This window comes from Hemicordylus capensis, chromosome 17, assembly GCF_027244095.1.
Source record: "Hemicordylus capensis ecotype Gifberg chromosome 17, rHemCap1.1.pri, whole genome shotgun sequence".
NCBI lineage: Eukaryota > Metazoa > Chordata > Lepidosauria > Squamata > Cordylidae > Hemicordylus > Hemicordylus capensis.
The window spans coordinates 12,126,789-12,148,474 of NC_069673.1; the positions used below are offsets into that span (position 1 = coordinate 12,126,789).

At 48.4% G+C, this 21,686-nt stretch overlaps 3 protein-coding genes across 9 annotated transcripts in view; 2 read left to right on the forward strand and 1 right to left on the reverse strand.

The window, feature by feature from the left end:
* The window catches only part of POMT1 (protein O-mannosyltransferase 1), a 25,042-nt gene extending 22,709 nt beyond the window's left edge, over positions 1-2,333 (forward strand). For 4 of the 6 annotated variants that reach the window (XM_053282542.1, XM_053282545.1, XM_053282543.1 and 1 more), the window contains 2 exons: positions 232-409; positions 624-2,333. In XM_053282542.1, the coding sequence (XP_053138517.1) occupies positions 232-409; positions 624-798 (353 nt within the window). In that variant the 3' untranslated portion in view covers positions 799-2,333. Of the gene's footprint in view, positions 1-231; positions 446-623 lie in introns of those variants that run through there. The other 2 variants (XM_053282546.1, XM_053282547.1) reach the window with 2 other exon arrangements.
* UCK1 (uridine-cytidine kinase 1) lies at positions 2,281-15,311 on the reverse strand. 2 transcript variants are annotated; one of them, XM_053282549.1, is made up of 7 exons: positions 15,125-15,311; positions 9,899-10,058; positions 9,142-9,238; positions 8,544-8,686; positions 8,029-8,123; positions 6,156-6,204; positions 2,281-4,208 (listed from the first exon to the last, which is right to left on the reverse strand). In XM_053282549.1, exons 1-7 carry the CDS (start codon positions 15,236-15,238, stop codon positions 4,021-4,023), a joined length of 846 nt encoding a protein of 281 aa, XP_053138524.1. In that variant the 5' UTR covers positions 15,239-15,311; the 3' UTR covers positions 2,281-4,020. The 2 variants fall into 2 exon arrangements, with proteins under 2 accessions (XP_053138524.1, XP_053138525.1); XM_053282550.1 differs by lacking the exon at positions 15,125-15,311 and adding an exon at positions 14,782-14,919.
* Positions 15,312-17,968: 2,657 nt separating this feature from the next.
* On the forward strand, positions 17,969-21,372 carry PRRT1B (proline rich transmembrane protein 1B). The gene is made up of 4 exons (XM_053281766.1): positions 17,969-18,125; positions 19,038-19,475; positions 19,868-20,008; positions 20,195-21,372. Exons 2-4 carry the CDS (start codon positions 19,065-19,067, stop codon positions 20,339-20,341), a joined length of 699 nt encoding a protein of 232 aa, XP_053137741.1. The 5' UTR covers positions 17,969-18,125; positions 19,038-19,064; the 3' UTR covers positions 20,342-21,372.
* Positions 21,373-21,686: the final 314 nt, after the last annotated feature.

The following is a 21,686-nucleotide window of genomic DNA, read 5'->3' on the forward strand; positions in this document are numbered from 1 at the left end:
TCCAGTGCTCTCCAACTGCAGAGTCACCAACCGCGAGGTTTCCCAGGGACGGAACCCTTGTGGTGGGTGAGGGATGTATATCCTTTTGCTAGGTAGATCTTCTAGGTGCTCTCCCTTCTGGTGAGAAGAAGCCCCTTCATCTGACAGTTATGCCTGCTTTCAGAGGCAGGGTGTGATCAGAAACCTTGATGGTGGTGAAAACCGAGCGCTCTTCCTTCTCTGTCTTGGCAGATGCATGGAAGCAGTGGGTGCTAGCTGGTGGCCTCTGTGTCGGTGGCTGGGCTGTGAATTACCTCCCTTTCTTTCTGATGGAGAAGACGCTCTTCCTCTACCACTACCTGCCTGCAGTCACCTTCCAGATACTCCTGATCCCTGTGGTCCTGCAGCACACCAGTGACCACCTCTGCAGGTAGTCGTGATGGCACGGGCATTTGCTTTCTGTTAGGTAAATTGAAAGTCTAGATGCTCTTGGGCTTACCCGGAGAACAGCTGAGTTGGCAGCTGTGGAACAGTCCAGATTAACTCAAATGACTCTGTGAGAAGGGATCAAGATGGCAAAGCTCATTGGGCGAGATAAACTTTCTTAATTGGCTTATGTGTGTGTCTTTTTCTCCCTCTTTTAGATCAAAGCTCTCCAAGAGCATGCATAATGCTTTTGTGGTTGCCTGGTTCTCTTCCGTCTACCTTGCCTACCACACGTTCCGGCCACTAACCTACGGTGAGCCTCCACTCTCCAAAGCAGAGCTTCAGAATCTGCGCTGGAAGGCCAGCTGGGACCTCCTGATCAGGAAACGCTAGCTTGTGAAGCAGTCGGGTGGTGATGGATAGATGGATGAGAGCACCGACCAAGGGAGAACTGACCGCGTTGGCAGTGGCAAGCGAATCTCTGATCGCCTGAGCGGGAGGGAGCGAGCAATGGATCCAAATAACCACTTCCCCCCAGAGAACCATGTCTTTGGCAGCTAATGAAGGACAATGACCTCTCTTCTCCATGCATAAAGACTACTGAGTAAACCAATCCAACCCAAGCGAAGGGCCTGTAAGACTCGAAATGGCTGGAACTCTGATGGCCGAGAGGTCTGTCATTCTGACCCTCTTGCCACTCCTTTGTGCAGCAAATGTTTTGCTCCTGAAGTAGAGAAAAACAGTCGGCCTTGGAAAGGTTACCGCGCCCATAACTTTGGGATCCTCACAGCTCTTCCACGAGAGGCAAGGGGGAAACCGTTCTGCGTTTACTTGTGACTGTGTGAACGCCACTTTGGGATGTTGGAACACTGTCTCTGGAGACACCCTCTAAGGGTGACATAAAGGTTACAGCAGAGATATAATTAAGCAGAAGGCACCACCTTCAAATGGTGCCTCCCATCGGGGGACAGAGAGTGTGCCCTGTCCTTCCCAGTTTAGTATCCCTCCCAGTGGCTATCACTGGTGTGACTCTTGTATTCCTTTTTATAACACAAGCTCCTGATGTAAACCACTCTCAGAACTTGTTTTGTTGAAAAATCAGATGTGTTTAATCATGTCATTGTGACAGTATAAATAAATACTGGTAGTGTTTATAGGATTTTTTGGATAGTTTTTTTTCTTTTTAAGCCAGCAAATTTTCCAAGCTGTTTTAAATTAAGTATTCAATGGGGCAATGGGTCGAAGTTACAATGGGGCAATGGGTCGAAGTTACAATGGGGCAATGGGTCGAAGTTACAATGGGGCAATGGGTCAAAGTTACAATGGGGCAATGGGTCAAAGTTACAATGGGGCAATGGGTCAAAGTTACAATGGGGCAATGGGTCAAAGTTACAATGGGGCAATGGGTCAAAGTTACAATGGGGCAATGGGTCAAAGTTACAATGGGGCAATGGGGCAATGGGTCAAAGTTACAATGGGGCAATGGGGCAATGGGTCAAAGTTACAATGGGGCAATGGGGCAATGGGTCAAAGTTACAATGGGGCAATGGGGCAATGGGTCAAAGTTACAATGGGGCAATGGGTCAAAGGGGCAATGGGTCAAAGGGGCAATGGGTCAAAGGGGCAATGGGTCAAAGGTTTAAAAGTTTGAAGGGTCAATAGTTTGAAAGTGAACTTTCCTAAAGGGCTCACAGCCAGTGGCTATCACTGGTGTGTCTCTTGTATTCCTTTTTATAACATGAGCTCCTGATGTAAACCACTCTCAGAACTTTTTTTTGTTGAAAAATTAGATGTGTTTAATCATGTCATTGTGACAGTATAAATACTGGTAGTGTTACTTTCAGAGAGATGCACATCAATGAAAACTGACTCATCTTTGTGGCACTTTGTTATTTGGTTGTGTTTATTAATAAAGACAAGCAAACTGATGGAGTCGGTTCTGCTTTAGAAAATTTACAGTTGGTACAAACTAGTTTCCCCCCCCCACCCCCGAATCATCACAGCCTTTACTGCAAACCCAGAGAGAACACAAAAACTGCAGTACCAAAATATGCTTCCACACCACCAAAACCCAATTTCTAGCTCTTTAAGCCCAAATGCATTTAGACAGAAGCAAGCCTAGCCCCCACCAGGAGAAATGGGGCTTAAGCAACAGGAGACGGACAGAAGTGCTAGCTGGGGAGTACCGAGCAAGAAGTTCCCAGGCCCGACTAAAAGCAGTAAGATGCACGACACTGAAAAGGCAAGTTAGCAAGCCCTAGGTGCCTAACTTCAGCACGAAAGCAATGGAAGTTTGCGTTGGCCATCACTAACTCGTTCCATTGGTGTCAATGGATTTACAGTGCAAACCTATGCCTGGTGACTCTGACGTCAGTCCTGCTGGATGACATCCAGGGCAAGGTGGAAACGGGGCAGCAGGCAAAACGGCTCTTCCCGACTAACTGCAGTGCTGCACTGGAAACTATTTCCAGAGGGCTTCCGGGAAAGGGGCAGTCAGAAGTTGCTCCAGCCCTGCTGCAGTTAGCCGGCTGCCTCCTTGCACCAGATCTGAGGGATGTGCACGGACCGGTTTGCAGGCCTGCAAACCCGTTCGGAGGGGCGGTTCGTGGTTCAACACGGGAGGGGGGGGCTCTTTTAAGGGTGGGGGAGGGTGCACTTACCCCTCCTGCCGCTTTCCCCCCACCAGCGCTCCTTTTGGATACAAAAAGCATTTTTAACGTCAAGAATAAAGGACTCTACCGTGGCCTTCAATTTCACCCCCCAGCTTGCTCCCTACAGTGTCATTTACACTCCACATGCACCAACGTCAGGGCACTGCTGATTTTCTTTTGCCGGACCAGCTAAAACAGGGCTTATTCTTTGCTTTAAAAAGTCACCCGTGTGTTTGGAAATAGTGTGGCGATCACAAGAGAGTCTAAGTCTTAATTCCTACCAAGTCAAACCACGCTCCCTATGAGAAGCGAGTCTTTGGGTGCTGGAGAACCCAGAGGGCAAACTTTTCATCACTTCCCCTTTGCCTTGTCTCAAGGTTAGGAAACAAGCTAGCTTGATCTTCTAAGGTGGGGGAAACTCAAAAGCAAATGTAACTTTTGGGAACTGAACAGCACCCTCCGACACACCTCAAGGAAGGAATAATGATGAAGCCGTCCCTTCACAACCCTAACCCTCTTCTCAAAATAATGTTTTGTGTACAAAAATCTTCAAGTGGAAATGGCAGTGACTTTTAAAAACACTTTAAAATCGATCACTAAAAGCAGCCCTACTAACAAGAGGACAACGTACACTTCACTATTACAAGCACCGGCTAAGTTACTGTCCAAGCTGATAGGAGAACAAAGGGTGGAGGAACCATTTTAAATGCAGAGATCACTGGCTTCTGCAAGGGGAAGCTAAATCTGCTTCCTTCCTATAACAAAGACAGGGCCAGAAAGACCACCACCACATTTACCTCTGCTGAAGGGACCATCTCCCCGCCAAAAAAGAAAGACGTTTGTACAAATGCCCCAAAAGGGCCATAATCCACCTGAGTGCACAGATTCTTTACACCCCAAAGGGATACCATGGCACCTCTCCAGAGTCTAGCTGGTGCGAAGGAGGCAGGGTCTTCCAGCCACATTAGTGAGGGCGACTACTGGACTCCAGGTGAGTCCGTTTGCCAGGAACTAACAGAGGACTGCTGTCAGCTTGTTCCGGGAAAGGCCTCTTGGATGAGCGGCCGTGTCCATTCATCGTCCCACGTTGCCACTTGCAGATGTCACCGTTAAGTATGTCCTGGATGTGTTGCACGATGAGGTTTATCGCAACTGTGTAGAGACATCAAGGGGGAAAGAGGGGATCAGTGGGCATTGGGGTGTGTGTGTCAGATCACCAGTCTGTCTAGATTTACAAACAGGAGAGCAATATCCATCAGTTTATCTTCATTGAATCTGGAAAATTAAGGGTTGATCACCTGTTTCGCAACAGACAGTGCAGTCACCCCTCTCTAAATGAAATAAAAACCATTCTTCTTTAAGGCAACAGTTGTGAAGCATCCACATACAGAGGAGAAGGTTCTCTGCATCCGGCTGCACCCATGACTCTGCTCACTGTCTGCAGTTTAAATATATCAGATTTCCCTGAATCTAATTCAAGTGCCTTCCCCCCTGCACCAGAGTTCTTTGATGTTAGAAATCGGGGTTGTCTTAAATTCAGGTAAATCCAGGTATAACTTGGATTTAATCTCTATTTTAAGGGGTAGTCTTAAATTTTGAAGCCTATTCTGGGAAGAGGAGCAGAAGACCTGAGAAGGCTGCGAACCTTTCTTTAAAAAATTTTCTTCTTAAAACAAACGGGGAGGGGGAGATTTTGAGGGTCTGGTATCTCTTTAGGGGAGAAGTCCCAGTGTGGATGTCTGTGTTTGTTTTTTGCCAGGCCCTTTTTTTGGTGGCTGTGTGGCTTTCAGTTTAGTTTCTCTTTTGTCGGGAGAAACACAGTGGGTGCAGGCAGCTAGGGCTGAAGTGAGTCAGCCGGGTGGGAGGGGCCACATTCCTGCTGAGCCTGGTTGCCTCAGTTTGAAGCCTACTCTCCACCATAAGAGGTGGCGACCAAGGAAATTAGCGAGCAGGAATTCGCAAACAAGTATCATAGGAGTTTTGTGTGGGATTTAGCAGGGAAGTGTGTGGGAAAGCTTGAAAGGAGCCACTCTTGATCACACATAGCCCAATGGGAAGAGAAGGTACGCATTACTCCCTTTTTTGTATGCTCGGGAAAGAAAGTTTAAACTGTTGAATAGCTGACAATTCCAGCTAAGACCCAAGTTTCAAACAATCAATCTCCAAATGCTCATGGTGGACAGCTCATTGAAAGTGCTGACACAATGTGTGGCAGCTGTGAAAAAGGCCAATTCCATGCTTGCAATCATTAGGAAGAGGATTGAAAATAAAATTGCTAATATTATAATGCCCTTATCTATGGTATGGCCATATTTGGAGTACTGTATACAGTTCTGGTCACCATACCTCAAAAGGTGCATTACAGAACAGGAGAAGGTGCAGAAGAGGGCAACCAAAATGATCAGGAGCATAGAGCACCTTCCTTATGAGGTGAGGCTACAATACCTGGGGCTTTTTAACTTAGAAAAAGGACTGAGGGGTGACAAGATAGAGGTCTATAAAATGCTGTGGAGAGAGAAATTTTTCCCTCCCTCTTGAGACCTCTCCTCCTCTTTGGCCAGCAGACTTTGTTTGTTTTCATGGGATGACACTAAAACCAGGAGGCGTCTATCATCGGCTACTAGTCGGAGGGCTACAGGCCACCTCCATCCTCAAAGGCAGGATGCCTCTGAGTACCAGTTGCAGGGGAGCAATAGCAGGAGAGAGGGCATGCCCCTTTCAACTCCTGCCTGTGGCTTCCAGCGGCATCTGGTGGGCCACTGTGCGAATCAGGATGCTCGACTAGATGGGCTTTCTTGGGCCTGATCCAGCAGGGCTCTTCTTCTGTTCTTAATAATGGGGGGGGGGTTTCCTTGTTTTAGTTGATCAATCTTTTTAATCAACACTAAACAGTGAACACTAGTCAAAACTAATAAAAATAAGGTTGTCTTGGCTACACCACTCTTATGGCTCCAATTCTGTCAGAGGTTCATGTGTCCCTTAGAACATGATCATGCCCCTTCTGGTTTTTCCAGCAATTTTGGGTTTGACTTTGAGACACGCGCTTCCAGCAGCAAAACCGAAGGAAAGACATCACAAAAGATGGCGCAAGCCTCTTACCCATGTTGTCAACTCCTCGAGGGATAATCACATCAGCATACTTCTTGGTCTGCGGACAAGAAATGGAAGAGTCACAATCTAGGAAGAAACCACTCAAAGCATCTCATCTGAGCCATGGGCGGGGGTGGGAGAGGGTGAGAAGACCTCATGTGCAGCGTTATGGACGTGTGATGGATAAGATGAGGCTGTGCTCTGGGCCTGCTGTGGCCTCCTAAAGCAGCCCAGAATGCCCATTCAGGTAGGAACATAGGGATATAAAGCTGCTTTATAGAATCCAACCCATGGTCCATCTAGCTGAGGATTGCCTACCCTGCCTGCAAGGTTGCAGGCAGGAGTCTCTCTCTCAGCCCTGTCTTGGAGATGCTGCCAGGGAAGGAACTTGGAACCCTCTGCATGCAAGCATTAAGAGGTTCTTCCCAGAATAGCCCCATCCTGAGGGGATATCTTACGGTGCTCATAGGAACATGGGAAGCTGCCATATACTGAGTCAGACCCTTGGTCGATCTAGCTCAGCATTGTCTTCACAGACTGGCAGAGGCTTCGCTGGGGTTGCAGGCAGGAATCTCTCTCAGCCCTATCCTGGAGATGCTGCCAGGGAGGGAACTTGGAACCTCAGATGCTCTTCGGAGCGGCTCCATCCCCTAAGGGGGAATATCTTATGGTGCTCACACTTCTAGTTTCCCTTTCATATGCAACCCAAGTGGACCCTGCTTAGCTAAGGGGACAAGTCATGCTTGCTACCACAAGACCAGCTCACATGTGGTCTCCCTTTCTCCAAACCAGGGGACAATTCATGCTTGCTACCACAAGGCCAGATTTCCTCCCTTGTCATGACTAGAGAAACTGGGGGTCATGCTGTCTACAACTGCAAGCTCAGAGCAATGTCAGGGCTATTTGAGGAGTCTGCAACAGCCCTTCACGACCATCACATGAAAGCCAGCCAATTCTTATTCATGCATAATCTAGTATTTAATCTAGATTAAACTTAATCTAGTATTAGCATGATTATTCTATTCAGTCATAATAGCATTTGCACACTGCCAGCCAGGGCTTTGAGCGAGTCGTCTGCCTTGGCAGCTGATTAAGGGAAGATGCTGACTCAAGCATCTGTGGCTGAGAGCGACAAACTGTGCCCTCAACTCCTTTCACTGCAAGCTGCTAGCAGAGGAGAGCTGGTCTGGTGGTAGCAAGCATGACTTGCCCCCATAGCTAAGCAGGGTCTGCCCTGGTTGCATATGAAAGGGAGACTTGATGTGGGAGCACTGCAAGATCTTCCCGCTCTGGGAAGAGAATAAGGTTTCAAGTTCCCTCCCTGGCAGCATCTCCAAGACAGGGCAGAGAGAGATTCCTGCCTGCAACCTTGGAGAAGCCGCTGCCAGTCTGGGTAGACAATACTGAGCTAGATAGACCAATGGTCTGACTCAGTATATGGTAGCTTCCTATGAATTTCCTCCATACACGAGGGGAAAGGCATGGATTACATCTCCCCACAGTGTATTGTTTGGGCTTGAGGCTCAAACAGGCCCTTACTGAAAGATTCAACTTCTCTCCAAAACCTTTATCTTGCAAGTCAAAGAGGTTTCACAAAATGAGCATGGTTTCTGCAGATGTACTTAATGCAATACTTAATGCAATATACTTAATGTCCTGGTTGCAGAACCTAGATATCCTTGCTGCAATGTTTGGAGAGTGAAACAGCCATTTTCAGAAAGAAGACACACACACACATGAAAGGTTTTTCCCCCGACACCAACAGGTCACCTGAGGTTGCTTGCAACTGCCTGAATACACCCAGAGAGAATCCCTCCTTCCCTCTCCACCAACCTTCCATGCTCTTACTGGACAAGGTTTGAGAGGAGAAAGCTTTTGGTACCGGCAAACAGAACTCTTCAAAGGCAGGCTTGACAAACGTCGTGTACTGGGTCAAGATCTGCTCCAGGTCCCTTCCCCGCTTCATATCCCGAAGAACTAGAAGAAGAAACCAAAAGGCCAGTTTGAGTTTTATTGTATCTGAAGCTCTGAAGACCACAGAAGGTAGCCAGGACCAGTCTGGGTGGTTGGAATCATGGCGACGTACAGCCCACCACTCGCTTTATCCTGTTCGGGCAGGGGTGGGCAAAGTTGGCCCTCCCAATTTATTGTGGCTGGGGATGATGGGAATTGTAGTTCAACACCAGCTGGAAGGCCAACTTTGCCAGCCCTGTGTTAGGGGAACCAAATGGCGTGGACTTGGTGGTGGCAAAAGTCTTGCTCCTTAGAGTGGTGAAAATAGGAAGTGCATGATAAAGCTTGGTCAGGAGCATGAGAAAGTGGGAAGGAGCAAGTGGGGTGCTCCATGCTCCTTTGCTCTCTCATCTTTGGGACCAAATGAAGGACCGAGAAAGTTACCTCTCCGAGAAAGCCTGACATCCGAGTCAGTGTCGACAAAGAGGCGGAGGTGAAACATGTCCCGGATGTCTTGGTTGTAGAATACCAGAATCCCCTCAAAAAGGACCACATCTGCTGGGTAGACCACCGTTGTCTCAGGAAGCCTGCAGTGGACAGGATCAGATATGACAGGAGCGGGACAGGAAAGATGGACCAGCAAAACACATGTGGAAGGCCTGCAGTTTTGTGCTGAAATTCCACACCTCACATTTTAATGGAGCTGCCACTTGCTGTTAGCAAAGGCAGAAATGCATTTTCAAGTGTAATTTGAGGTTTGAACGTTTTTAGAACCGGTTGCTTGACTCAGTTTTCAAATTACTTCTTTTTAGACTGTGAGCCCTTTGGGGGCATGGAAGCATCTTATTTATTTCTTGTTTTTTTAATGTAAACCACTTTAAGAACTTTTTTTTTTTTTTGGAAAGTGGTACATAAATATTTGTAGTGGTCATAGATCACACAAGAGCCCACTTAAAAATAAATAAATCACAATTTCCTTGCACAACTGAGCTAGTTAAAACTGACAGTATTTTGCATAGAAGGCAAGAAACTTAAGACGAACCTGGAATGCGTCACAAAATCATAAGTTGGAACCTCAACCGTTTGGCCATCCACAATATTCTTCAAGGTCGTTTGCATCAACTCGTTGTCAAACGCATCTGCATAAATGCAAATAAGTGTGGCTAAGGATCCCAACAGGGACAGAGGAGCTCAGTCTTTGACTCAAGTCACATATGATGTTTGTGGAGATGTTCCCCATGCAGGATTCGAGCCTATTTCCACATCAAGACGGTGACCATGTTTGAGGACACCACACAGGATCCCATGCAACACCCACGGTTCTGCGTAGCCGCACTCAGGAAACTGACACCTGACCTCAACATATGGGGCAATTTCGAGTACCTGCAGTGTCAGGGTGGCCAGAAATGACCTACAAGATCATTTCCAGCCACTGATTTCAGAAAAGGAGCCATTTTGTGCCCCACCCAATTTTTTACATTCAGATGGTTCTAGTGTTCCCTCCCTGACAGCATCTCCAGGTTGGGCTGAGAGAGAAACTCCTGCTTGCAACCTTGGGGAAGCCACTGCCAATCTGTGTAGACCATACTGAGCTAGATGGACCAAGGGTCTGACTCAGTATATGGCAACTTCCTATGTTCCTATTCTATGCCACATGCTCTGCATGGACTGATCTCCTTTAAGGACTCCGGTAAGCTTCCAAATCATCCCCAAGTCCTCCCCAAGCGGTCTGAAAATTACCCCCAGAAAGTTACCCCCATCCTCTGGCATACCCAGAGGATGGGCCCCCAGATCCATACCTGGGTGATCAAAGTTGTACTGTCCCTTCAGGGCTTTGCCTTTCTGCTCTGCCGTGAGCACCTTATAGAACCGGTCCTGGCTGAGGATGACGACTTTCCGCTGGCGGTGGTCCACTTCGTTCTGACCCAGAAGCTCCATGATCTTCTCACATACCGTTGACTTGGGAGGGAAGCAGATCAGTAAAGGTCAGGCAGCCTCCCACAAGGACAACCTTTTTTCGGCTGAAGGGGAATTTGAACCAGGTCTCCCCGGTCCGAATCCCAACACCACAATGGCTCTCTCGTCCTGGGTTCCTTTCCCTCAATTTTCCAGGGATACAGCAGGCCTCTGACTTGCATTTTCACCTAACCCAAAGGTACGCCCCATTTAAGACAAGTGATGATTCTCAGGCTAGGCACACAGAGAAAGAGAGAGAGAGATCTGACTAAGGGGACCCAAAAAACTTCATGCCTCTGCTGGGATCTGCACCCACATCCAAGGCTACCCCACTCACCCTGCCAATATCAGCATGCCAACATTTTACTTCCAGGTGTACATTCCCCTTCCTGTTTACGTACCTATTAAATTGACCAATAGGATGGGCAGCCCTCTGTCCATGTGAGGGACTCACCAGGGCTGCCGCCGAATGACGTAAAACCTCTTACAGGCAGCTGAACACTCAAAACTGCCTTTCAAGTGGCACAGCAGCCCTGGTGGGTCCTTAACGCTGGCAAAGGGCTGCTGTCATGTTGGCCACTGAAGAACAAACAAAACTGAGAATCAGATCTCAAGAGTGAGTGACATCTATGTGTACCTTGCACACGGGACACCTTCTGATAGTGTTCTGATCACACCCTAACTTAACCCACCACCATCCTCTCGGGGCTGGAGATTGCAAGGTTACTGGAAGAAACGTTGCTTAGTCGAAAAAATATATACGAAAAATGCCAACAAGGAAATAATGATTTGCTATTACAAGTCTAGTCCAACTAGAAGAGGTTATTTAAAAAGAATGTACCAAATTTGGAAAGAGAAGCATCCAGACACAGAAATAACAGAACAAAGGCTAACAGACCAGAGAAGATTCATAATAAGAAATAAAGTATTCACAGGAGTTGAGCTGGAAGAACTGCAAAGAGCAACACAGGCTCAAGATATGGAAGAAGAATTACCACCAACTGAAGCAGTTGCTCAGGCGCAGGTGGAGGAGGTGTTGGAAATCGAGGATGCCACTGTTGCTGAACTGTTTCAAAAATCAAAACGAGGCAACCTCCCCTTTGTCTTCACCTCAAAAACCCAAATGCCGTTTAACAGAAAAGCAACAAGAACTAAAGCAAAAAATAACTGAGCACATGAACCAAACAACCACCAGGGTTCGACTTCCAGCTCTAAAAACAGTTGCCAAAAAACAACTTGCTCAGGCATTAAAAGACGTCAATGCTGCACTTGCAGAAACAACAACCAATAATTTGCAAGAAACAAACCAACTAATGTACAGTGCAGCAACAATAACAACACAAGAGCTCGGATATAAGATCAGTGGACCTGTAAAAAAAGAAAGCAGTACATCAACTAAATGGAAGATTAGATTAGAAAATAAAATCTCCAGGCTCAGATCAGATGCTAGTAAATTGAAAGAGTTTTTACCAAAGCATAGAAGGAGAAACTGCAAGAAACGTACAAACACCAAATAAAGAAGAAACAGTGCAATTCTGGCAAAAATTATGGGATAATCCAATAGATTATAATAAAAAAGCAGGCTGGATGAAAGAGGTCAAAAAATGTAACCAACAAATGCAAGATCTAATAATAACACCAGAATTAATAAGTGAAAGAGCAAAGAAAATTAAAAATTGGACTGCGCCAGGCGACGATGAACTGCATGGCTTTTGGCTTAAACACCTAACAAGCCTTCATAAACAACTATCAAAACAGTTCAATCACATTCTGCAAGGAGGTGATATTGAACAATGGCTAACAACTGGGAAAACTCATCTCATCATGAAAGACCCAGCAAAAGGTGCAGTTCCAAGTAATTATAGACCGATAACCTGCCTGCCAACCATGTTCAAATTATTAACTGGAATAATAGCAGATGAAGTGATGCAACACTTATTAACTAACAAACAGCTTCCAGCTGAACAGAAAGGAAATTGCCCAAACACCAGAGGCACAAAAGACCAGCTGCTGATTGACAAAATGATTTTAGAAAATTGCAAGAGAAGAAAAACAAATCTAAGTGTTGCATGGATTGACTACAAGAAAGCCTTCAATTCATTGCCTCACACATGGATACTAAAATGTTTAGAAACAGCTGGTGTCAGCAAAAACATTCAGATATTTATTAAAAAAGCAATGAGCATGTGGAGTACACAGTTAACAATCAATGGCGAGACACTTGGACAGGTTAGCATTAGAAGAGGCATTTTCCAAGGGGACTCACTATCCCCTCCGTTGTTTGTAATCGCCATGACCCCACTTTCACAAATACTAAACAAAACAGGCCTCGGATACCAAACATCTAAAACATCCAGTAAAATCAACCATCTGCTGTACATGGACGATCTGAAGTTGTATGCAAAGTCCCAGTCAGAAATTGAATCACTGCTAAACACTGTCTGTATATTCAGTAGCGATATAGCAATGGAGTTTGGACTAGACAAGTGTGCTGCATTAATAATGAACAGAGGGAAAATAACAAAAACAGAAGGAATAGAACAGCCCAATGGAAGCAACATCAAGAACCTGGAAGAGAAAGAACATTACAAATACTTGGGCATCCTCCAGGCTGATAACATCGCACACACTGAAGTTAAAAGAAAAATTGGAAGTGAATACATCAGGAGAGTTAGAAAAATCCTCAAGTCCAAACTCAATGGCGGGAACACCATACAAGCCATAAACACCTGGGCTATACCTGTTATCAGATACACTGCAGGAATAATAGACTGGACCCAGGCAGAGCTAGAGACGCTAGATTGTAAGACCAGGAAAATCATGACCATCAATCATGCCCTGCACCCCCGCAGTGATGTAGATAGGCTATACCTCCCTTGCAGCTCAGGTGGAAGAGGAATGCTGCAAGTCCATCAAACAGTAGAGGAGGAGAAAAGAGGCCTTGCAGAATATATAAGGGACAGTGAAGAAGATGCACTTCAAATGGTCAAGAACGAGAAACTATTCAACACCAATGAAACAAAGCAGGCCTACAAGAAAGAACAAGTCAAGAACTGAGCAGAAAAATGGATAAATATGCCCCTGCATTGTCAATATTTGCACAATATAAGTGGAAAATCAGACATCATCAAGACCTGGCAATGGCTTAAGAATGGCAACTTGAAGAAAGAAACAGACGGTTTAATACTGGCTGCACAAGAACAGGCACTAAGAACAAATGCAATAAGAGCCAAAGTTGAAAAATCAACCACAAACAGCAAGTGCCGCCTTTGTAAAGAAGCAGATGAAACCGTGGACCACCTAATCAGCTGTTGTAAAAAGATCGCACAGACTGACTACAAACAAAGGCATGACAAGGTAGCAGGGATGATACACTGGAACATCTGCCAAAAATACAAGCTACCTGTAGCCAAACATTGGTGGGACCATCAAATTGAAAAAGTTGAAGAAAATGAAGATGTAAAAATATTATGGGACTTCCGACTACAAACAGACAAACATCTGCCACACAATACACCAGATATAACTGTAGTCGAGAAGAAAGAAAAACAAGTTAAAATAAGTGACATAGCAATACCAGGGGATAGCAGAATAGAAGAAAAAGAAATAGAAAAAATCACCAAATACAAAGATCTACAAATTGAAATTGAAAGGCTGTGGCAGAAAAAGACCCAAATCATCCCAGTGGTAATTGGCGCCCTGGGTGCAGTTCCAAAAGACCGTGAAGAGCACCTCAGCACCATCGGGGCCAGAGAAATCACCACCAGCCAATTACAAAAAGCAACTCGACTGGGAACAGCCTATATTCTGCAACGATATCTATAACAATTGACAATAAAATTCAGCTATCCCAGGTCCTTGGGAAGGACTCAATGTCTGGATAAAATAAACTAGTCAATAACACCTGTCTGACTGTGTAAACAAGAAAATAATAATAATAAATAATAAAAGACCAAAATGATCCCAGTGGTAATTGGCACCCTAGGTGCAATTCCAAAACAACTTGAAGAGCATCTCAACACCATAGGGGTCACAGAAATCACCATCAGCCAATTACAAAAAGCAACTTTACTGGGAACAGCCTATATTTTGCGACGATATCTATAATAACCAACAGTATTGATGATAAAATTCAGCCATCTCAGGTCCTTGGGAAGGACTCGATGTCTGGATAAAAACAAACCAGTCAATAACATCTGTCTGACTGTGTAAATAATAATAAATAAATAAATAATAAAAAATTATTGATTAAGAAAGCCATAAAAGGAATTGAAATGAGGAATCTGGATGCACTTTTTGGTTTTTGTCTGCTGGAGGAACTGATTCATTTCATCCCTTCCTCAACTGGTCTTTTGGTAGCAAGCATGAATTGTCCCCTTTGCTAAGCAGTATCCACCCTAGTCTGCATTTGAATGGGAGACCACATGTGTGAGAGCACTGCAAGATCTTCCCCTGACGGGGATGGGGCTGCTCTGGGAAGAGCATCTAGGCTCCCAAGTTCCCTCCCTGGCAGCATCTCCAAGAGAGAGACTCCTGCCTGCAACCTTGGAGAAGCCGCTGCCAGTCCGTGCAAAAAATACTGAGCTAGATGGGCCAAGCGTTTGACTCAGTATTCAGCTTCCTATGTCCCTGTGATTTAAAGGGAAACGAGGCAAGGAATAGGAAGCTATCGCAATCAGACCCAGCAAGGGAGATTCCTGCACAGAGCTCACTCACACCAACACACCTGCAAGGGAGGACAGGTTTCATTCTTGGCTGAGCAGGACTCCACCCTGCAGGAGGAGGATCGTTTGCAAGTGCAAAGCCTGGAGAGTTTGCGAGGCGTTCCTGAGCTGCGAAGAGTCTTGGGGCCCAAGGAGTGCTACCACCATTGCAGGCTGGATGGAGGAAGGCCAGCCCAGAGAGGCAGCAGCACAGCCGACGCCCCCAGGAGGGGGCGCATTTTGCAATGCAAGCGAGGGGGCGCATTTTGCAATGCAGCCGCGATTCCTGCCCTGCCCCGGCATGCATCTCCCCCCGCCCCGCAATCTCCCCCCGCCCCTGCAAATTAGAGCAGGGGGGGCTCCTACCTTGCCGCTGGCGGTGCCTCCGCTGACTCCGATCAGGAAAGGCCGCGGGTGCGGCCGCTCTGCCTCCCCGGCAGCGCCCAAGAGGCTGAGGCTGCTGCTGCCCGCGGAAGCCATGGACGCCGACCATCAGGGCCAGCAGCAGCCCGTGGCCCGGGAGGGGAACCACATCCCCCAGCAGGCCTCGCGCGGGTGGGGGCACCCGCCGGAACGGGCAGGCGGGGCGCAGAGCATGGCGGGAAGCGGAGTCCGGTGCAGTATCGCTTTGCCATATCCATCAACGAGTGTAGGGCTTTCGTTGCTCATGCGCAGTCTCCCTGTTTGTAGCCACTCTCTTGCCCATCGTCGTTGCACATGCGTAGTCTCCCTGTTTGTAGCCACTCTCTTGCCCATAGTCGTTGCACATGCTCAGTCTCCCTGTTTGTAGCCACTCTCTTGCCCATCGTCATTGCACATGCTCAGTCTCCCTCTTTGTAGCCACTCTCTTGCCCATAGTCATTTTACATGCTCAGTCTCCCTGTTTGTAGCCACTCTCTTGCCCATAGTCGTTGCACATGCGCAGTCTCCCTGTTTGTAGCCACTCTCTTGCCCATAGTCATTGCACATGCGCAGTCTCCCTGTTTGTAGCCACTCTCTTGCCCATCGTCATTGCACATGCTCAGTCTCCCTGTTTGTAGCCACTCTCTTGCCCATCGTCATTGCACATGCTCAGTCTCCCTGTTTGTAGCCACTCTCTTGCCCATCGTCATTGCACATGCGCAGTCTCCCTGTTTGTAGCCACTCTCTTGCCCATCGTCATTGCACATGCGCAGTCTCCCTGTTTGTAGCCACTCTCTTGCCCATCGTCATTGCACATGCGCAGTCTCCCTGTTTGTAGCCACTCTCTTGCCCATAGTCGTTGCACATGCGCAGTCTCCCTGTTTGTAGCCACTCTCTTGTGGACTGTCTAACTGATCTGAACCAAATTTGGTACAGCAGTAGTGAGTGACACTACAACTCCCAGCATCCCTAGACACAATTTTTTGTGGCTGGGTATGCTGGAAGTTGTAGTTCAGCAACATCTGGAGGGCCGCAGTTTGGGGGTGCCTGTCCTAGGCTCTTTGGCCAAGTACTGGTCCCTCTCCCTAGAAAGTGACAGAAGCGGGAGGGTCGGCTTGGCAGCAGGGTTAGGGTTAGGGGCAGCCCCACTTGCGGAGTATTCTCAGCAGCAAGGCTCCCCTGCTCCCCTACTCATGTCATCCTGGATGCCAGGTGGAGACTAATTTTCTTGCGTGAGCTGTCCAGAGACCAATCCCGTGGCAGCCAATAAAGCATGGTTTGGAATCAAGGTGAAAAGGTGTCCCTTCATGCCACAGTCACTGCAGGGGGAGGGAGAGTTGGATTGGTGTTCTGCTGGGTTCCCCAACTTAGCTGAATCCTCCCATCATCCTGGTCTCTTCTCCTTGGGAGCAACCTGTATCTAATACCTCCATGCAAGCACACACCAGCCCCCTGCTAACGGAGCAAAGAGACACCTCTTTAGAAGTGGTGATGATTCTCTTGATTGAAAGCGGGGAGCGACTGGCCCTATCCGGCCCCACACACTTTTTAGAGTGTGAGCCCTTTAGGGAGATGGACACACAGACGGACACACAGACACATGGGATGCCAGGGGATCTCATAAGCCTACTGGAAAGCAGGCTAAAAATGGAGATGCATCCGGTCATGCATGCATGCACAATCCAGGCCCCCTGCCTGCCCTCATCCTCTCCTCCTGCCCCAAGCCTTCAAGCAGACCGTAGCAATCTGTGTTTCAAAATCCTGAAAACGACACTGAAAAACAACCATATTTAAAGGAGATGAAACCAATCTGGGTAGTTGGTGTTAAAAGCTGAAGAACCGGCCGTCACCTGGGAGGGCCTCCCTGAGCGGCTGAGCCCAGCTGAAGTTGGGCCCTGAGCAGCTGAGCCGGGCCAGCCACAAAGGTTGCCAGATTCTGGCTGTCCAAATCCGGGGGCCTTATTTGCATATCATGTAAACTGGCTGGAAAATAATTTCTGAGCAGAAGAGCAACTGCACGTTTGGCTCCATCACTCCGCTTCTACAAGGGCTGGAGCTTAGCTTTTTCCCCCTTTTCATTTTTAAAACGAAAGCTGAAATCCGTGGACTCAGCAATCCGGGTGAGATGCTTAAAATCCGGGTGAATCCCAAAATTATGGAAACTGGCTTGAAAAGAATTTGGGGGCAGAAGAGTGACTGCACGTTTTGCTCCATCACTCCGCTTCTACAAGGGCTGGAGCTTAGCTTTCTTTCCCTTTTTGTTTTTAAAACGAAAGCTGCAATCCGTGGACTCAGCAATCCGGGTGAGATGCTTAAAATCCGGGTGAATCCCAAAATTCCAGGGGGCATGGCAACTTTAGCCGCCACAAGAGCATTCGTTGTCTGAACCATGAGTGGCAGGAAGAGCCTCCTTCTCCCTTGGTCTGCACGGCCGCCGTCCCAGGCAAATACTTGGCTCAGCCACTGTTGACAGATCAAAGGGCTCTGGGGCTGGTCCCATTGGGGCTCCCCCTCCTCCCTGCCTCCCCAGAAGTGCCTCCCCATAGATAGAGCTGGCCCTGGCAGGCAGAAACAGTCAGTGTGTGCACTCCAGTAGGAGAGAGAGAGAGAGAGAGAGAGGCTGATCTGATTGCATCTGGCCTTTGCCCCCCGGCCAGCTCACACGCCACAGCAGGGCAGGGAGATACTGGTACAGCCCGGCCTGGCCAGGAACTTCATGGCACGGGCGCTGCTCCCACTGGCCTTCGGTACACAGCCATCTGCAAACATGCCCGTCAATTATTAATAAAACCGAATCCGAGCTGAGGGACGAGTCGCTCTCTGGGGACGTGTGTGTGCCGAGCCCAGCTCTCCCTCCCAGTTTGGGGGACAGCTGGAGAAATGGAAGGCAGGCCGGAGGGCGGCTCGCCATGCCGGGCCTGGAGCGAAGGGCGCTGAGGAGGAGAGGGCGTGCCGGCAGAGCCAGGTAACATCAGCACAGACCCCCTTCCCCAAAGGCTCAGCCAAGACAGCTGCACAAAACCCCGTCCCATCTCCTTAGACAGGTCAGCATAAGCCAGACATGTGTCTTCCCACAGGGCGAGTCGCCCCTCTCCAAACAAGCAGGGGCATAAGAACCTAGGAAGCTGCCTTCTACTGAGCCAGACCCTTGGTCCGGCTAGCTCCGTACTGTCTACGACACGGACCGGCAGCAGCTGGTGGGAGTCTCTCTCGGCCCAAAGTTGGAGGTGCTACAAGGGAGGGAACTTAGGAACCTTCTGCGGGCAAAGCAGATGCTCTCTAGGGAATGTCCTCAAAGGGACGAAAGGGAAGGGCCCACTGGAAAACCTTGGTTCCCTCCCAAAGGGCCACGCATTGCATTTCTGAATAGCCAATGTCCGTTTGGAAACCCCACAAGACGCTGCCTTATAAGAGTGAGGCCCTTGGTCCCGTTAGCTCAGTATTGACTCCACAGTTTGGCAGTGACTTCTCCCAGATCTTGAAGAAAGGGCTGCTTTTACCCACCCACCCCTGTTTGTCAGTTGGCCAACCACTGTCAGGGATCGTAAGCTGGACTAGGAGTTCTCGCTTCGTCCTCACATGACATTGTTGGCTTTCTGGCCAGTGGCGGATGAACAGAGAGGCAGCGTAGGCATTTGCCTAGGGCGGCATAATTTGAGGGGCAGCAAATTTAGCCCCTCAAATTTTGCTGCCCCTCTCTGCAAGGGTGGATGAGAAAGGCCCCCCCCCCACCTTATTTTTAAAAAGGCAAACCGTTTTTGTTCAAGGGCAAATGGCGGCAAAAACCTTATTGCCTAGGGGTGGCAAAAAAGCTTCATCTGCCCCCGTTTGTGGCTCGACAGCTCCATCTTGGGGTGTTGCTTCTCTTTTGCTGCAGGCCCAGTTTTTGACTCCTGGTCGACCCATGGAAGAAGTTCTTGGGAGCGCCTTCAGCGGAGCGGCCATGGAAGACGACCCGGGGCCGACCCAGGGCGCCCCCCCAGATCACGGAAGAGGAGGGGACAGAAAAGAGGGGGGCCCCCAACCCTCTGTGCTGAGGACAGCCCCGCCTGAAACCACCGGCCCCAACGCCCAGCTCAAGCCCACCCTGCGGACAGGGCCAGACCCCGGGCCAGCCGCTGGGACCCCCAACCCTGGTTTCGTGGAGGACCCTCCGCCCTATTCCCCTCCTGACCCAAAGGCTCTCCACTTGCTGTATCCGGCGTGCCAGACCAGCCTTCCTGGGCAAGGACCCATCTTCTACCAGCCAGCCTCTCTCCAGCAAGCCTGGCATTCACTGCCCCACATGCTTCCTGGGTCCTATCTCTCCACCATTGTACGTCACTGGGTTCTTTGAGCGCAGAGCGTGGTTTCCAATGCGTCCCTTCTTCCCTTGTCTTTTCCTCTGCTTCTCTGGGTCGCTTTGGGAAGAGCACTTGCGTGCTTGCATGCAAAAGGTTCCCAGTTCCCTCCCTGGCAGCATCTCCAAGATAGAGCTGAGAGAGACTCCTGCCTGGAACCTTGGAGAAGCTGCTGCCCGTCAGTGTAGACAAGACTGAGCTCGATAGGCCAAGGGTCTGACTCTATCTGGCAGCATCACGATGCTGGCTTATTTATGACCGGGTCCCCTTGGGTAGCTCCTTGAAAAGCACCCGTGAAAGAAGAGCAAAGTCTATCGCCCCTAACCGGGGTTAATAGGGACTGACTCGCAGCCATTTTGTCTTGCAGTACAATGCACCCGGGTTCAGCGAGATTCCTCTTGAGGCTGACCAGAGGCCCCCGCCGAAAGATTATCTGGTGGAATCTGTGCTGGTGCTGCTCTTCTGCTGCCTGCTGACCGGAGTGGTTGCCTTGGTCTATTCCCATGAGGTAGGTGGCACGTGACTTTTTGGGTGGGGTGGGGTGGGTGGGTAGTGTTGCGCACGTCCGGAACTGATCCAGCCACTCCACCTGCGAATTTTCTGAATCTCGGTTAGCCAGATGATTACAAATAATTTATGGAACTCACTGCCAGCAGATGTTTCATATTCATTCCGATGTTCTCCCCAACTTTAGACACGAGCCGCTCTGAACCGTGGAGACCTCATCCAAGCCAAGGCAGCCTCCCAGAAAGCACGCTCCCTCGTCCTGTTCAGCCTGCTTTTTGGCCTCTTCATTTCGGTCAGTTGGGTGATCTACGTGGTGGTCGTTCTGTACCTGTGATCAAGAGCATCAGGATGCACCTCAGCCCCCTGAAAGATTATTGCCTCTTCCCAACACACGTGGCCAGGCTGCGGAGAGGGTGTTCCTCTGCGTTCAGCCTCAGTCTTTTAGCCACTGGCAGCCCCACCATCATGAGCTGGCCGTCTTCACTGTCTGGGTTAGCATGCCAAGGACCCCCATGTGGATCGTCTATCCTGGAACTGGCTCCCTCGGCTGTCCAGTCTAATCGTACTGGCAGAAAGAGACAGCGGTCAGGATGCAAAAGGCGGCAATGATCAAGTGCTATGTCGTACATCATCACTGGCCATTTCTGACTGCATGAAGTTCTCTTGGATTCTCTCTTTGGAAAAGCGCTGAAGTCTCTAGTGCTTTCTCCCGGTGTGTCCTTCCTTCCCCATCATCTTATTTTGACCCAAATTATTATATGGAGCTTTATGTCAGCTGGCTGAGGATATAACTTCAAGCACACCAGGGCAGAAAACAACAGTTCAGACTTGTGCTTAGACTAGGGCAGAACTAGTCCAATGGGAAGAAAATGTCATCTTCATGATACGTTTTTTGTTAGAAAATATTCAGAGCAGCATGGAATATTCAGCAGAATCTGGAAAGGCTTACACTTTCATTTAAAAGAAGAATCCTCATTTCTAGTCCTCATGACATGAACACAACTTAAAACACTCAGAAACCAGAGTGGATTGGACAAAAGGATTCCCACATCTTGAATTTCCCGATATGGAAATGATTGTCATCGTTTGCTCAGGGCATAGAATTGCTTGGTATTTCTGGAGTACTCAAAGTATAGGAAAGTTCAAATGTATTTCCTTGGATTTGGAGAGATAACCTTTGTTTGGAGGCAAAAGAACTGGAAATTGCCAGCTTTCGGGCTTCAGAATCAGGGAAAACAAAGTGGAAACCAAGGGCTAAAACAAGGCAGAAAAGAGACTGTGGTTCTCATTTTCACACAAGCAGCTTAATATCAGCTGAAAAGAGCAGACAAACCTCTAAAGGTATACTAAAGCTATGAGAATAGATCACTGTTTTATTGTTGTCATTTAAATGTGCAGAGATCCAGTGGGTCCCTGACCACCTTTGTCAGAACTGTGGTACATGGTGGAGCCAAATCATAGGAAAGCATTCACTTTCTTATGAGGAAAGGGGCTGGGCATGTTTAGCCTAGAGAAGGGAAGTCTACATGGGGATATGAGGCCCACCTTCAAATGCGAAAGGCATCCACATACGCCTACTGCGGGCAGGACTAGGGCCAATGGGTTGACAATCTACAAGAAAGCAGATTTAAGCTAGACATTAGGAGGTATTTCCTGACTGGGAGAGCTGTTGGACAGTG

What these genes read in the sequence shown, in the direction of transcription:
- UCK1 (XM_053282549.1), bottom strand. Translation starts at nt 15,238, where the DNA reads ATGGCTTCCGCGGGCAGCAGCAGCCTCAGCCTCTTGGGCGCTGCCGGG. An exon ending in GATTTTGTGACGCATTCCAG is followed by an intron (nt 8,687 to 9,141) that starts GTTCGTCTTAAG and finishes TGTCCACTGCAG; the next exon opens with GCTTCCTGAGACAACGGTGG. An exon ending in TCGAGGAGTTGACAACATGG is followed by an intron (nt 4,209 to 6,155) that starts GTAAGAGGCTTG and finishes GTCTCTACACAG; the next exon opens with TTGCGATAAACCTCATCGTG.
- PRRT1B (XM_053281766.1), top strand. Translation starts at nt 19,065, where the DNA reads ATGGAAGAAGTTCTTGGGAGCGCCTTCAGCGGAGCGGCCATGGAAGAC. An exon ending in GGTCCTATCTCTCCACCATT is followed by an intron (nt 19,476 to 19,867) that starts GTACGTCACTGG and finishes TTTGTCTTGCAG; the next exon opens with TACAATGCACCCGGGTTCAG. An exon ending in CCTTGGTCTATTCCCATGAG is followed by an intron (nt 20,009 to 20,194) that starts GTAGGTGGCACG and finishes CCCCAACTTTAG; the next exon opens with ACACGAGCCGCTCTGAACCG.